At 40.6% G+C, this 16,618-nt stretch overlaps 1 protein-coding gene across 8 annotated transcripts in view; it reads right to left on the bottom strand.

Annotated features, from left to right (window-relative positions):
• Positions 1 to 16,618, bottom strand: part of SYCP2L (synaptonemal complex protein 2 like) — a 28,149-nt gene that overhangs the window by 11,184 nt on the left and 347 nt on the right. For 3 of the 8 annotated variants that reach the window (XR_007376099.1, XR_007376098.1, XM_048940652.1), the window contains exons 2-29: positions 16,314 to 16,518; positions 15,948 to 16,011; positions 15,557 to 15,694; positions 15,348 to 15,467; positions 14,000 to 14,104; positions 12,841 to 12,865; positions 12,271 to 12,356; positions 12,065 to 12,153; positions 11,814 to 11,848; positions 10,928 to 11,070; positions 10,450 to 10,502; positions 10,065 to 10,110; positions 9,187 to 9,279; positions 9,039 to 9,099; positions 8,106 to 8,254; positions 7,251 to 7,311; positions 6,362 to 6,477; positions 5,825 to 5,903; positions 5,614 to 5,659; positions 5,050 to 5,095; positions 4,650 to 4,711; positions 3,633 to 3,681; positions 3,163 to 3,218; positions 2,243 to 2,394; positions 2,044 to 2,093; positions 1,283 to 1,376; positions 554 to 639; positions 334 to 397 (exon numbers count right to left, since the gene is read on the bottom strand). Coding sequence is in view for 6 of the 8 variants with exons in the window: in XM_048940652.1 (XP_048796609.1) it covers positions 334 to 397; positions 554 to 639; positions 1,283 to 1,376; positions 2,044 to 2,093; positions 2,243 to 2,394; positions 3,163 to 3,218; positions 3,633 to 3,681; positions 4,650 to 4,711; positions 5,050 to 5,095; positions 5,614 to 5,659; positions 5,825 to 5,903; positions 6,362 to 6,477; positions 7,251 to 7,311; positions 8,106 to 8,254; positions 9,039 to 9,099; positions 9,187 to 9,279; positions 10,065 to 10,110; positions 10,450 to 10,502; positions 10,928 to 11,070; positions 11,814 to 11,848; positions 12,065 to 12,153; positions 12,271 to 12,356; positions 12,841 to 12,865; positions 14,000 to 14,104; positions 15,348 to 15,467; positions 15,557 to 15,694; positions 15,948 to 15,971 (2,128 nt within the window). In the remaining 2 variants the exon portion in view is untranslated. The other 5 variants (XM_048940656.1, XM_048940655.1, XM_048940654.1 and 2 more) reach the window with 5 other exon arrangements.

Genomic DNA, 16,618 nt, shown 5'->3' with positions numbered 1-16,618 from the left:
GCTCTACCCATTCCTGTTCACACAGGTGAATTGCCTTCACCCTGTGCTCCTACGGCTGACTTGGTGCTTTCCCCAGGTGATCAGTCAGTGGTTCAGGCCCTGACTCAATTGTTCCCATACAGTGATGAATTCAGGTATTTATATAAAAAGCATCTTGCCATAGCCTACCACAATACTAAAAACATAGAAATTGAAACTATTTCCTGTGCAAAAGGCATCCTTTAAATATCAAAAAACCTCCCTGCTTATTGGCCTTTGAAAGAAATTGACAACTCCTTCAACACCCCTTTCTGCCTTTTAACCAGCTCTCCCATAGTATTAAGACCAACATACCCGAGTCCTTCCGCTTAAAGCTTTCTTCTTCTCTTGTCTCTTCACCAGACACATCGTGAAACTTCTAAGGAGAGATGGAAAAGAAAATAAGGCAGCATCCAGGAGACAGGCAAGCTGTCAGGGGCTGCAGATTAAGCAAAATCACACAGTACATGAATGGCCTGCAGATGAGAAGCAGGCTGAGGGTAGGTTGGGAGAACTCAAGCACTGCATACAGAACCTGTGTCACATCCTTCTCTACAACAGAGTGCTCCTCCATAGACACATCCAGTAGCTGCCATGTGGGCTCCTCTGATGGCACGTCACCTGAGTGAGAAGGTAGCCAGAGGATTCAGCCACTCCTGTCTGTGACCACATTCACCATGACATATGAATAACACCATCCATACTTCATGGGTAAAGCTCCCTGCATACCAGAATAAATGCTGTGTGCATCTTTATCATGAGCATCATTTGTTTTACAGTGCACATGAACTACCATTAAAATAATAATTTTTTTCCAAAGTTAATCAGCACTGCAGAAGAAAACTCAGCCTGAAATACAAGCCACAGTCTGTCTGTGTTCAGTACTTGTTTCCAACACAGAAGAAAATGCCAATTCCTTTGTATTAATATCCACACTAATTTTTTTTCCCTAAAGTTTTAAAATATAATGCTTGAAGGGAGCTGTCTTTTTTTTTTCTTCCAAGAAACAATACTTGGGCACTTAAGTACAGGTAGCAGAGCAGTCTGGATAGAGTAAGGTAGCACAAACACAGCATACCCTTCCCACAGAAACCAGATCAACAGCCCCAACTGTTGCTCTCTCTGCTCAAGGGATTTCACCTACCAACAATAGCCAAGCCTTGCAGTCACTACAGGAAATGTTACCAGGTGGAACATTTATGAGGAAAAGTAAAGAGGCAAAACACTTTTCCAAAACACTGGACACCAGTATAAAAAGAAATACCAGCAAGATCCACGGTAGGTAAATCATCTCCCTTAGAGGTGGATGTGTGTTTTTTCCTTGACACTTTCTTTTCATCTTTTCGTCTTGCTGTTCTCTGCCAAAACAAAACCAAGTCTTAGTACATATTTTCTTTAAACAGTACAAATAGTCTTTTTGGAGTGGATTGATTTTTGAGAATTTGTAAGAGCAGAAACCTCAAGGTGTACCTAACACAAACTGATAGCTTTCTTCAATGCTGTGCCCTGAATTTATCTGCATGCTAAAGTTCTGCATTTAGCCAGTAAAGCTGTATAGTAGATTAAGTTTTTCAGCAGCAGAATCAAAGCATTTTCAGTCAAGAGAAAAAAGAAAAGGTTTGCAGGGAAAGATTAAAATTTTCAGTGCAGCTTCAAGTTCTAGAAACTTTTCCCATACTTGCTGTGTTCAGGTAGGACCATTTTCAAAACATTTCAGATACAGCACCTAAGAGCTGGGCACTAGAACAGCCTGGCATTGCTCAACTGTGTTTTATTCTGCTTTAGGTATGCCTGGTCCACTTGCTGCCTGTCAATATAACTCATGGCTAGCTTTCCAGAAGCTATAGCTGGAAGGAGAGAATCTGTATCCTCAGCCTCTCGCAGCCCAACAGCATCAGCAATATCTAACTGGCATTTGTTCATTAGAACAATATGAGAAGATGATTCAAATGTATTGGCTCCCACTCACTTGCTCACGTTTTGTATCAATATTGTTTCTAAATCTATGCATGACAAACCCCTCACCTCTTCCATCTGGTTTTCATTGCCGCTGCTTGGAGATGACACTGGAAGCACTGTGGGGAGAAAGTTTTACCTGGTTACCAGCAATACAACTGGGAACCATCTCCATTGGTTTGCAGCACAGCTAAAAACGCCAGAAAGAAAAGGAAAAGAAAACCTGTGGCGTTACCTGCTCACCATGCATGATGTGAACCAAGCCTACCTTTTAATTTTCTTCTCACCCTGCGCCTTTTTCGGGTGTAGTTGGAAGATGTTGGCAGTGGCTCTTTGTGGGAGTTGACGATCCAGCTTTTCTCACTCTCACTGTTGCTTGTTTTTTCATTATTGCTTTCAGAGAAGAGATGCTTCCTGTAACTAAGACGAAAGACACCATTAGGAGTCCTGTTCAGCCAGCTCCCCTCTGCCCCTCCCCAGAAAGCTCAGCAGCCATTCTTTTCCTCTAAAGGAAATTACTTCATTCTTTCCTCTCCACAATGCAATACCTGAAGCATTTCAAGCTGCATAAAAACACTAGGAGCACAAAGGCAGATACTTGCCTTTGCTAATACAATGCTTAGAACATCTTCCTGCCTCCTCTCACAACTAAACAGCAACAGCAGGGCATGCTATGATACCAGTAAGCTGTTCATGCACAGCCACTACTACTAGTTCATTTATCAATTGCACTATTAACAAATTAAATAAACAGTAATTCATCAATTACAAAAACATACAGATCAATAGAAAGATAAATTCATAGTTAGAACATTTCTATCGCCAGTTTTCCCTTCTTTGTCTGGTTTCTAAGACTAATAATTTGGGAATATCAAAAATTTAGCATCTAAATGAAAGGCAGAGGACTTCAATATTTTTCTAAAGGTAAATCAGTATGAAAGCTCAAGTGTTATTGTTACCAAAGTAGGCAAGAGTAAGTTTTCTCTTTAGTAATTCTCACATTTTCAGATTCTCTTTAAATGCTGCTGTAGGTGACATCCAACATTTGCAGATGCTATGATAACTAAGTAAGGAACTACTGTTTTGGAAACATACCATAGCCTTCTTAATCTTAAGTCTCAGCAGTTTAACTAAGGCAATGAGCTGTTCTTACAACAAAGAAGCATTTCATGGATGGTGCTCCTGTACCTCTGATTTTGTGAATAATTTTTCTTCCTGAAAGCCTTCTCTTTGGCTTCAGAAACCTAATAAGAATAAATAAATAAATAAATAAATAAAATCAAACATACACATGCTTGCCTTAAAGTTTATTTATTCTGTAAAATAATTTCCAAAATTAGAGCAGTTCTGCCCAGATGGAGTTTGGATGGAGCTGTCAGGACATCAGGCAGTGTATCACATAGCAAGATTTCATGCTGACACCCAGTGGTAGCAGAGAGGACTGGATGGTGTCCAGTTTGTAGCAGTTCTCCCACTCCTGAAAACCATTCCTTAAGTATAACACTAAAGAGAAATACAATCTGCCTGCTTTGCTATGTGAGCACACCCACCCTTGCTGCACATTTGTGATCAAATGCATTCCCCCACTGTAAGCCTCTGCCCTCTGGTAGTTGCTGAACCATGAGCTCAGAACAGCCCGAGAGCTGCCTCAGTTTTACCTTCTCATGACTTGCAGAGTCCGAGACCTCAAAGTCATAGCAGTCCTTCCTGCAAGAGAACACAGCATGGCAGGCTGCCATGAGCAGTCACCCAAAGGCACTGAGAAGTACTGAGGGAGGGGGAATAAACTGTTTTACTACTTGAAGTTCATAATTAAATAAGTGTCATATGCCTAATACAAATCATTCCTTAGCACGTGGTAGGAGAAAGTCATGAATGAAAGATAAGTTCAGAAGCATTCAAGAAAAATTAAAAACAACAACATTTTCAAATCATAGAATGGCCTGGGTTGAAAAGCACCGCAATGATCATCGAGTTTCACCCCCCTGTTCCCCCCAGTATTTAATTCCCTTTTGGAAGTTTAAATTTAAACATTTGTTCCCTAATCACTTTTCTTATTTAGTTTTTGTGCCCTTAATTACTTAAAATGAAGGGTATTTTTCTTTCTTTCACAAATAACAGCTACTTTAAAAGTCCTACAAATAGTTCTCAACACACAGCATACTCTCCTTTTCTCACAAGTAAAAGGACAAAAAGAGTAAAATAAAGAAATAAATAAATCACACTTCTCAGTAAGACTTCTTACTAGAAAGAAATGCTCATTTTCAGATGAAGCACTAGAGGGAGCAGAACGACTGCGCTTCAATCACATCTCCATTCCAGCCTGATACAGTTATTCCTGTTTTCTGAAGTGGAGGGAGCTCCAAGGTACTTAATCTTAGAACACAGACTACGCAGTGATGCTGATATTCTGTGCTAAGTTTTTCTACTTCTATCCACAACCAATAAAAAAATTCAAAGCATGTCTTATAAACTAAGAATCACTGGATTAGACAGGACACACATCAAAGCCAAACACAACCAAAACCACAGCCAGGGAGGAAAAGCCATCTCAGAGCTCCAGGACACGAGATACCAAACAACTGGGATCCTGTTATGACAGCCATGTTCCATTATTGCAGCTATGAGATAAAACCAGCTGGGATACCAGCCCCCACTATGTGCTTGCACCATACCTGCCTCCAGTCTTCTGCTTGACCAAACCTTTTGTTCTGGTTCTCCTTTCCAAGGTACCAACCTTTTGAAAAGAAAAGTGTTATGGGATCAAAAGCTGTTATATGCAAAGTCACATATTCAACGTAAAGTCTGATAAAAGCAGGGGTAAGGAATATCAGGAAACAACAGTCTTCCTATCCCAACAACAGCCTAGCTGTAGCTATGTAGTTCACTCCTACCAGAAAGCATGGCAGTTCTGATGCTGGAATCGGGGACAGGGCATTGAGGGTATAAAAGAAACAGTTTAGAAGCTTTGAACTCATTGTGCAGGGCTAAATATGACAAAAACATAGAAGAAAGATCACCAGAACATCTCTTGCCTCATGTGTCTTCACTCAGTGAGTATCAAGGAAAACATACCTTGGGTGTTGATGCTTCCGTAAGTTTCTCTTCTGATGGCTTCCCACTGTGAAGGATACGTGAGTGAGCACAGTGCTGAGGGGATAGTGTTTTAAAGCCCAGAGTCCATTCATGAAGTATTAAGAGGAAAGGAACTTGTACCAATAAGCCTTGAAGCAGTGGTTTTAGCATGTGCATAGGGACAAAAGCTCTTCTAGAGAAGAGCAACTCATTAACTATAACACTGTCCTTCACAGCTCTGAAAAACGGTATCAGTAACACCAAAGTGGACACAATTTCACATCATCCTCCACAAAAATCATGGTCCTTGTTACAAGCATCTATATCTTTGAACTGAGTATGCAACAGAAATTAAGCTATCAGTAATACAGGTATACACTTACATTGCATTTTAATTAAATTAGGCATGAGAAGCAGTATCACCTTGCTAACCAGGGTGGCAAAGCAGTTTATTTTTTTCATTTCATAACTGATGAAACAAACCTCATAATCACATGCATTTTAACCCAAGGTAAGGGGAGGAAAAAAAAATCCAACACCTTCCAGCTTCCAAAAGACACTTACCTAGACTTCATATCCATCCTTGGAGACAGAGTTTTGGACTTGTTTGCTGAAGGAGACAAGGAAACTACAGCTTCACTCTCTGGAGCAACTAGTAAATGTTTTTATGTGCCTGCTTTCTCTGGAAAGCCCACAAAAGCAGAACCTTCACCAGGTCACCCAGGTGACACTTAACTGGGTCACGCTTAAGGAACTGAAGAGAGCCATGCCTGACCTGAGCCTTGGTCAGCTTCATCCAGGCCAGACTGCTGGTTCACTGCAGTCATGGTGGCAACAGAGTTAGACATTTCCTGCTTGGAGACATGAAACCAGCAACAGAGCACATTTATGACTAATAAAGTGGGGTTTTCTCAGGTTTTTTTGTTTGTTTGTTTTACAAGATCAGAATTTCAGTGGCAGCCTGCGGCAGTAATAGCTACATGATCATTGCTAGTCGCATACAATAAGTCTTTGAGTTATATTTGAGTCATACTGTGAGCACCACACAGATCGTTCCACCATTGTCCTGAAGTTGTGGGTTGGTTTTTGTTGTTGTTGTCTTGTTTTTAAAGCATTTTGCCAATATTTCAGATCTGGGGACAAGTATTTAGGCTGACTTTCCCACTGATATGAGAAAGGTGGAGTTTAAAAGTAGGTCAATTCTGAGTACAAACCAGGCCTCTTGGAAAGAAGGTTTTAAGTACACTTGTGAAAAACTGGAGGGAAGAAAAAGGAGACAGAAGGACAGCTTCACCATACACCAAACACTCACTGCTACAGTGCCCACTGACTGCTCGTTGTGCTGCGAGATCAAGTTTTCTGCTATGGAATCCATGTTTTCTAAGTTTTCAGGATCTTTCTTCTGTAGATCACTGGACTGAGATGTCACTGCAGAACAACAATCTGGATGAGAATATCTTCATGACATTTAAATACATACACCTCTCTGTTCTTAAGCACGCATGCAGAAGCGTAACAGTACCAGCTATTAGAAAAACATCAAGATCACGCTTAGTAAAACATTAAAAAAGCCTAAGTTACCAAGGGCAGAATGGAAATGCTCAATAAACAAGCATCTTGAGCCTAGCCTTCATCACACACAAAGATTGCTGCAATTACTGCCTTAACCCTTAGCTCTGCAACACGTGGCACAACCTCTTGTATCCCACTGAAGTACCAGACTAGAACTTCCACTATCTGTTTTACTGTTAGATTCTCCAAAATGCACTATAAAGGTTGTTTATCTACAAACTACATCCTACCCTTTGTGCTGCTTGATTGCTTTGAGTAGAGTCCACCTTGTACCTGAGTACATTATTCAAGGTGAACATTGATGAAAGACCTCACCTGTACCTTCAGCACCTGGAGGACTTCCATTAGAGCTTACTTTGGGTTATAAATGGAGAGAAATGGGAAGGAGTACTGAAAGAATTGCTGTCCCATATCTGCAGCTAGAAGCAGCTCTTTTGGATATTTGTCTGAAGAAAACTGAAACACGCTGTAGCTGCCAGTGCACACATCCAGTCTCCATGAGCTGTATCCCTGCCTTTTTTTTTTTCCTAATGTGGCTAATTGCAAGCAGTGGACTGTGAGTGAAGATACTCATTTTGAAATTGAACAACTTAAATTTCATAAGATAAAACAATGACAAAAGGGATCACCTTCTTCACTCTGCCTGGTTTGCTTCTCATTGCGGATGGGCTCCTCCTCACCCACGTTTGTCTGTTAACGTGAAGAAATCTTATGTGAAATGACCTTAAAGCAGAATCCTTTATCTAATTCAGTTAGCTGCTTCATAGCATAATTAACATCTGTTAATCACCAGCAGCAAACCATTGGACACTTGCCAAGCTGACCATTTGGAAATGTCTCATCCCCTGCCACTGTATTGCAACTATTTATTCTGACATAAGATTTTCTGTAGATCCCACGGTCTGCAGATGAATTAAATGTATTAGAAATTATCAAACTGATAAATAATCAAAGAAAAGCACCCTCCTGTGTTCTTCCATTATACAATAAAAGCAAACTTAAAAAAAAATAAATCTCTACTGTTTAGATTAAAAGTAGTATCTACAAAGTCAGTCTATGTCCTATAGATCCTCTTCTCATCAGCTTCTGTGCCACAGTTTGTTCAACCTGTGCAAAAGTGAGTATGAGAACTTGTTCACAGTTCAGTTCAAGGAAGGCAATTAAATGCAACAGGCTTTATTACCTCTTCAAAAAATCCAGCAGAAGCAATCATATCAATCAACTGATTAATAAGACAGTTTAACCTTTCCCACTTCTAAAGCATAAATTAGAATCCCTATAAGCTTTTTTTTCCTATGAAGTGCCTGCTATCTATTTCAGGTCAAAGTTAAAAACAGCCATATTCAGCGCCACAAAATCTCAAGGGGAAGAATAATACATAACAAACAGGTCAGAAAAAAGCCACTTGATGTTTTCACCAATCATATATCAATAAAACACAGTTTAGTAAAGAAAAAAAAAGAAACTTAATGCTAAGAGCTTACCATCATTTTCTCATCTCCAAGGACTTTTTTAAGTATACTAAAGATTTCATACTCAGCACTGAAATGTAACTTGATTTTTGTTACTTCTGTTTTGTTAAGAGTAGCAGGTATCTTCATATAAATTTTGACTATCTTTTCTCCACCATCCTCTGTAGGGAAAGCAAAAGTCAGATCTCTTTTAGACCAAGACATTCAGTCTATCATCCTAAATACTTGTGTTTGTGGGTTTTTTTTTTCCCTTTTAATTTTTAGGCAGTCTTTCACACCTTGTCCGTGGCACTTCCAGTTACATTGCCCATCCACTTCTTTCTCATTGGGTCCAGGTGATTATGCATCCATTACCCTCGTAGCTACAGATGAGATCCCTCAATACATTCTGACTGGGTGCAAGGAACAACCTGCTTCCTTCACCACCTCAGTAACTTACAGAGCCTTACTGCAAGCAGGGTCTTGCAGTTGATGCCATGTGGAAAGCACAGTACTGAACAACACAGGCAAACCTTTCTTCCTTCTCTACTGCCACTGCAGGATACAACATGGAAGAGTCACCTACGCACGCAGTAGTTTGGTGAGGCTCAGAGAAGCACTGGTGGCAAGCATTCAGTCATTGTTTTGGTTCTGCTTTTAATGGCAATGTAGCTGTCCCCCAGCATCATTCAGAAAATGAGTTTTTGTAGAGCCTGACGTGGCTAGTGAAGTTGTTCACTCACACCAGTCAACCAACCACTGTGATAGGCCACTGAAAACCCAATCTTCAACATAAGCACAAGCCATAAATCAGCATAGGGAGTGCTGGTGCAAAGTGATCAAATTACTCAGCATAGAGAAGGGAAGGCATCACTATCACCAAAGAGTTCCCATATTTTACATTGGCTCCCTTTGCCTTGCAGACTTGTGGACAAACAGAAGGTAAGGCAAGCAGCCAAGTCTTACCCTTCAGACTGTAACAGCTGACTGCTTCTTTCTGCAGCCTTACAGAGTCCCAAAGAACACCCTTAGAGAACCAAAACCAACACATCAGCAATAGAACATCCACCTGCTGCATCAGGCTAACTCAGGGTTGCCAGGGCTTTTTGATTACCTCAGTACTATCTATGTAAAAAGTCACACTGTGACTGCCAGTGTTGAAGTCAATCCAGAACTTGTCCAGCTTCTCATCTGATGGCTTCTTCACCTGGGAAAATGTGGCAGTGGTGTTGTCACTTCCTCTGACATATCATTCTCAGTTTTCTTTAACAAGATGAAATTGGAAAAAAGTTGCCCTACATATACACATATGTATGCCTCCCAGAAAGTTAACTTGGAATCAACCTGTGAGTTGCAAGCCATTCATCTAGTCATACCCAACAAGTCAGAACAGGGCTGTACATCAGCTAAGTGAAAGGAAATACCTTGTGCAAATGCCTGCGTGTTGGCATCAAGTAAAGACTCTGAAGCCTTCTGGATTTCTGAGCACATTAGAAAAGCCAAAGCAGCAGTACCAGCTTTCAACAAAGCATTTTAGTGACTTTGTTTTGTTTTGGTACAACTGTCAGGAACAGTGCCACAAATATGTACATTTACTTGAAGACTTAGAAAGCAATCTGGAGAATTTATAACCGCAACTGTGACCTCTCCTACATGGGCATCAAGCTGATCTCATTTTCTAGCAGCCTGGGAGAAGCCCTGCCAGAGGGATCAGAGTCCTTCTGATGCATTTTAGATCTCTTTTCAGTCATCACCATGAAAAGAAGTGCTGCCTCTGTCATTTGGCTGACACAAAAGCAAAGTCAGCAGCAGTAAGTCAGGAGCTGGTTGACAAACAAGCAAACTTTTGAAGTAGAATGGAGAGTTACATGCTGTACTCTGGAAAATTGAGTTCCCTAATGAAAAAAAAAAAATCAGATGAAGAAACATATTCTGCACAAAAAAACCGCAGTAGCACTGTAGGTAATGCAACCCAGCACTACTATCTCTTACCTGGCTCACATCAGCAAAAGCAGACAGGCAAGGAAATGAATAGACTCTGGAAGAAAAGCAGACTTCACGTGACACATTCAACACCAGTCAAAATGTAACTTGCTGAAAGCTGAAGCCATTAAGATTGGCTACTAATTTTACTGTTCAAAAAAACTGTGATAACTTTCAAGTTTAGAGAAGCTTAGGGGAAAAACAAAGAGATACCTCATGAATTTCAGCTTTCCAAAGAACCACAACTAGAATGAATAAAATCCTTTTCTTAAGAACAACTTAATTATTCATGCCTGTGATGTAAATCGTTTTTGTGGAACATAACACAAGTTAACAACTTTTCCCCAACAGTTTTCAAATGGATTGCAGTTTAGTCTCCTGCTTCACAGCTTACCTTCTTTTATCCCCAAGCCTTTCATTTAACTGGTTAAGAAATTTCCTGCAGTCCTTCAAGACAAATAACATTGTATTAAAAAAAATAATAAAAATCAGGCTGTGTTTCCTTTGGAAAAAGTGATAGGTTATTGGAGATCTATAGCCTCTACTCCAGTTAAAAGCTTTTAACTCATTGGTGTGGCAACAAAAGCCGCTGGCAAAAAGAAACCCAGGTTGCCACTGAGGGTTCAACCCAATGTATAACCAGTCAGCCTCTGAACATAAAACATACAAGTAAGCACTTTGGAAAGAAGAGATCTTCTCTCTTATATTTGTCAGGTTAGAAAGAAATACCTTCCACAGATAACTAAGTAATTTCATATTTATAAAATCAGCTCTTTGGGAACATCTTCCAAGGACATCCTGACTGAACTCAAACAAAACCAGCCCCTATACAGTCTTGTCAAATATGTTGTTTTCAAAATAAGCACCCTCACCGTCTCAAATTCTTTATCCTTGATCTCTTTGAAAGCTTCAGCAAGATATTTATCTTCAAACCAGTGGTTAACAAGGTCATCTCTCCATTTTTTTATCGTTAGCCTACAGAGTGCTTCTGAAAGGGCAACCTGAAGGTCATAATCTACATGGCAAACATAAGCACAGGATAAATATACTCCCTTCCAGCAACACAGAGGATCAGTACTGCTACTTTTACACTAACACTCTATAAGTTGATTCCTCAGCTCTTGGTTTACCCAGGCAAATGATAGTGTCGAGTAGCCAGGGACAGTAACTCTTGTAAAGGTGAGCAGGGAGGGTGCCCAGGTGGCAAGGATGCAGTAGCTATTGCACACAGCTGCACTGGGAGATGTTCTTGCACAGCAGGGAGAGGATGAGAGCAAACCCTTGTTGCCACCACGCTTTTATCATGGCACATGCAACGTGACTCAGCCACTGCCCCAGAAGTGCTGTGACTAGGGGAGAACTAAATGAAGATTTTATTTGAGAGCTAACAAAACTCCTTTAACTGCAGTTTGTTCACATAGAGGTCTGTGGTTAAAGTTTGGGTCTGTTGGCTTTGTTTTTTGTTTTGTTTAAGAATAACTGCAAGCACATTTTGTAATTACCTTCATCGTTACATTTCTACATGTATCATGTTAGATTTTCCTATTAGGAAATAAGAATCACTAAGACTAGTTAGAAAAACCACAATTGTTGCATCCAATCATTTTTTATAAGACTTCTTAAATTACCATCAGATTTTCCTCCCCTAAAATCAACCACCTACAAGGAAATAATTTAAATCATAATCCATCTGCATTAAATAAGCACATGAAGGCAGAGAACCCTTGCTGCTAAGAATAACCACTAAGTAATTCTTACCACCAGCCTCCAGCATTGTTTTGGCAAGATCCTTCCTGAAAGAACAGAACACAACAAGATTTAAAACACTAAAGTTGGACTAACAAACTAAATGGAAGCATAACATTACAGAACATTACTTTATGAAAAAATCATGTATGAAACACAATAGTAAGCTCAGTAACTTCATCCGTGCCCATGCAGCCAGAGAGTGCTGCAGCCCAACTGAATGCCACCATCCCTGCAACAGCAATGGCTGGAGAAACACTTACGTAAGGAAACACACCTCCTCCGACAGCGGGAGTTTCTTCCTGCTCTCACGTGGGATGCTATCAAGTATAGAGTTGAGAGTCCTCAAAGCCTTTCTCCCCCAGCAGAGGATGGAGCAGGGACAGAAAGAAGCCAGTTAGATATTTCTCACACTTGTATTCAGTCACACACACCCACCTGTGTTTTCTTCTCAACACATGGGCCTTACCTCCTGCCGCAGGGCACAGCAAACGCTTGCTTCTGTCACCAGACGCCCTAGCTCAGGCAGAAACAAGTTCACCAACTGCTTCTTCCCTACGAAAAGAGTTTGCAAGGCTGCAGTTAGCAATGAGCATAACATCTGCATTACAGATAAGTGAAACAACATCAGTTTGCAGTGTTTTCTTGAAGAATTAAAACTGCCCCAGTCACAGATTCAGCTTTCAACAGAGCTTATGGGGGGGGGGGGAAGCAGTTACCACACTGGTCTGCAAAGGAATGGCATGTGGGTTGGCATCCTTTCAGCAGGATTGCTTGCTGAGCAAAATACTTGATGATGGCCATTTAAACAAGGTACCACAGCTGGTATGTTCAGTGTAAGAAAATTTTTTAAAAATGAAAGTGCTTTGTGCTCTGGTATATATGTTAATAAAATGAACTGGAAGGAGACTAGGAGATTTTAAAGTACGTGTTACAGGGAGGAGGAGGAAGGGGATAGATTTCAAATAGCATTAAGAAAAATGTGCTCCTGAGGCTGAGATTCAGAAGACATAGGAATGGAAAGATAACACATACTGACCTTCGTTACTGCACTTGCAAATCACCTAATGGAAGAAGTAAGGGAAGTTTTCATTAGCATACAGCAACTCAAGAACAGCAGTAGCCAAAGTGCCTCAGTGCTCGTGTCCCTACCATCCCATCTCTCAGGGGCTGAAACAGCCTAAAACACTGCTGCACCCACATCCATTAAAGCACTGCCAACTAGGACAGCTGTCACATATGGTCACCCAGCATCACAGAGAGCACAAAGGAGCAGGGCACCCAGTCCCACAGGGAACTCAGCAGCACCTTCTGATTCCTGCAAAACCCACATCCCAGCACGTTCTGGTGCACATATGGGCACCCTTGCATTACAACACTATTTATGTTTACACACTTCAACTACAAGTATTGCTGCAGGCAGTATCTGAAGAGTGTTGGAGTCACTTGGAAAAAAAAAAAAATGGTCAGAAAAAACAAAGATAACAAAAAGAAACACAGAACCATCACCTTGTCCTCCACAGTGAAAACATACAGAAGAAATGAGCCAGAAAGACAAAGGCATCAAACAGACAAATAATTTATCTATGGAGCCTTTTTGTATAATTTCAAGGAGAAACAAAAAGGCCTGATTTTGTTTATATTTTTATATATATATATATATAATAAATATATATATAAATATATAATATAATTTTATATATATATATATATATATATATATATATATATATATATATATATATATATATATATATATATATATATATATATGGAGATGGTAAAAGAAAATCAAGCTGCAGCCAGGGACAGCTAAGAAGTCATAAGCAGTTGATCTAATTCTTACAATCAGATCATACATGGCTCTAGTAAATAAGATAACCAGCTAGGCTGATGCCTGCACACACGAGTAGTTCACACACATACCCAAGAGCGTGTGTGCAGACAGTGAGATCTGGAGTATTTTCCTTATTGGAATATGAGTGTTATAGTAAGCTTAAAGTTGTGAATACTATAAACAAGTACTGAATGACAGACCAGTCTTCATGAGTAAATCATTTGTTTCAAATAGCACAGGGACAAACAGCCAGAACCACCTCAGCAAAACCATTTGCACTTGATAAAAAACTGTTTGTGAATGATGGCTATCTTGTACAATAAAAGACAGCCCTTCTACTCCCTTTAATACATGCACATACCAATGCAGAGTCAAAGAAGTCTTCCAGAAGTACCATCAAAAAACTATTTTCAGTTGGGTCAATGAGGATCACAAATGTTCTTGCTCTTTCAAACCAAGATACCATGTAAAAATTAAGAGAATCAGTTAAAGCCATGCAAGACAAGCTAGTAAACCTTACATTACATGTATCTGCAACAGAAGTTGTGCACACAGAACTGCTCTCAACTCCTGCATTTCACAGCCTCATATTGTGTTAAAAGCCACATGCTGTGAAGGAGCTGAGTTTTGTTTGCCACCTGCACACACTGCCACTCACAGCACTCAGCAGCACTTGTACCACTTCTCCTCCCCATATTCCCCTCCTCTGTGGTCACAAAGCACCTGCCCTTGGTGCCTGAGACCCCTTGTCCTTCTGCTCTGCAGCATCACAGCTGCTACAAAGTTACCTGCTCCAAAAGTTCTGGAAGTAAAACAACACATAAGAGATTTTCCAAGCTTTTGATTTTGTATGTTACAAATACATGCTAGCCAAGACACTGAGCAGCACCACACGCCTAGGAGTAGCTACAGATCTATGCATCTCTGGAGGTACAGAGATCAGACAAGCAAGAAGTGGTTAATATTCTATCTGGAAAGAAATTTTGAGCTACCACATCCCTAAAAAGCATCACTACAAAGCAATGGTGCAGTGAGTTGGGCTGAGGACACAGCCCTGCTAACAGAGCCTATCAGAGCCTGCCATCATTAGTCTCAAACACAGGTGCCTTTCTTCTGCTACAACTGATGCCAGCTGAAAGCAGCACTGTGCTGATTAGAGAAAACACGATTACAAATCAAATGCAGATCCTGCACTAAACTTTAAAGCAGACCTGCTTAGAGAGCATATCCAGCATTTGAAGTTATAAAAGCACAAAGTTGTTCATTAGTTCCATTACTAACAGAGTATTTTGCTGCAGGACTTGAAATTTAATCAGAATATTTCTTTTATTTCACAAATTTATTCTATTATAATGTTATATGATTTATATATATTAAATATTATGTTTCTACTCTTTATTATATTTCTACTATTTCATAAATGAGTTTCATCAATTCATTCTCTCCCTTCACTGTCAGCTTGAAAAAAAAACAACCAGTCCTTTTAAGTCAGGTGATAGATATAACCATAATATTAGTTTTTGCATTGAAAACAATGTCAGGAAAGTAGAAGATTTTCCTCACTCAGCTCATGAAATACATCTGGAAAAAAAAAATACTTTTTTGGCAGAACCATATAAGCCGTGTTCTAGCTCTCACTACAAATCCTTTCCCCTGATATTAAGCAACTTTAGGTCACATTAGTAATTTGCTTAGGGTGTTATACTCATCTTTTCTACAAGTCCTTGCTCAATGAACAAGCTCGTCCCCTGCTGGAGATCACTCTTGAAGTAGAGCTGGATGCACTTCAGCAGAAGGGACACGTTGTGGAAGTCATTCCTGTCCAGCTCCTGTGGAAAGATGTGGAGCTGTGCTCTGTCATCCCAGTCCGTGGGGATCAGAGGCAGATCAGCTCTGGTACACGGGCTGTGGTACTCACCCTTCTCAGTGCTTTGTCGAGCTGGCTAAGGAGAGAGCTACTGTACTTTTGCAGCGTGTCTGTCTCTCTCTCTTGCAGCAGGTCACTTATCTTTTGGTACCCCTTCCCCTTAAAGGCATCAATGAGCAGCGATTCGAGCTGTGGAGATAAGGGAAACAAACACAGCAGAGATTTAACAGAAGCAAACATTTGAAGCACTGGAGGACTGATTATGAGAAAACACTCACAATGCCATTTATAAAGTTGGAGAATTGAAGACTTTGTCTATATTTACTTCCGTTAAATAACTGACAGCTCTACTGCTGCATTCATATAAGAAAGTATTTTTAAGTAAGTATATGCAGGTAGACATTCGCAAAATAAAACTAAAGATGTACTTAAAACTCCTTACATAGTCTTCTGCATGGGCTGCCATGTTGCTGCTTATCTCTCTACTCCGTCCTTCACTGTTTTTTCTTTGAAAATAAGAGGAAGCACCAACAATTAAGAAAAATAAAACACTTTTCTGCTCAAAACCCGACAAACTTTCAGTCCCCGTATCTTTCCCCCAAGGCTCATTCTACCTCCTAAACGAAACTTCAGCATCTTCTGGGGGCCTCTAAGACCCACAGAGTCCTGGCCCGGACTGCGCTCCCCCACCCACCGCCCGGGGGAAGCGACCGTCGGCGTTCCGCAGTGCCACGAGTCCCAGCGCCGCTAGAGAAGGGCTGAAACTAAAATCCTCCTCGCTCGCAACCACCTCTCCCCAAAACCGTACCTGCATCCCGTCTCGGTGCGGCTGCAGGGCCGGCTTTATTTCGCGTTAGAGAGGGAAACGGAGCGCCTTTCCCAGGGGAGAGGAGCGAACGAGAAAAGCCCTTGGCCAGGTGGGATCGTTTAAAGCATTACGGGAGCACGAAGCACCCAGCGTCTCCACAGCATCACAAAAGCGTTGTGTTTGGTTTTTTTTTACCTTTCTGTTTCTGAAAAAAATAACACCCCCCCCCCCCCCCTTTTTTTTTTTTTTTTTTTAACAGAAGGAGCATCGATTGTTTTTCACCCCTAAAAAGCCAGCGTGCGTAA

Source organism: Lagopus muta, chromosome 3 (assembly GCF_023343835.1).
Source record: "Lagopus muta isolate bLagMut1 chromosome 3, bLagMut1 primary, whole genome shotgun sequence".
NCBI lineage: Eukaryota > Metazoa > Chordata > Aves > Galliformes > Phasianidae > Lagopus > Lagopus muta.
Note: the sequence above shows the minus strand (reverse complement) of the source record. Positions and strands in the feature narration are given on the sequence as shown.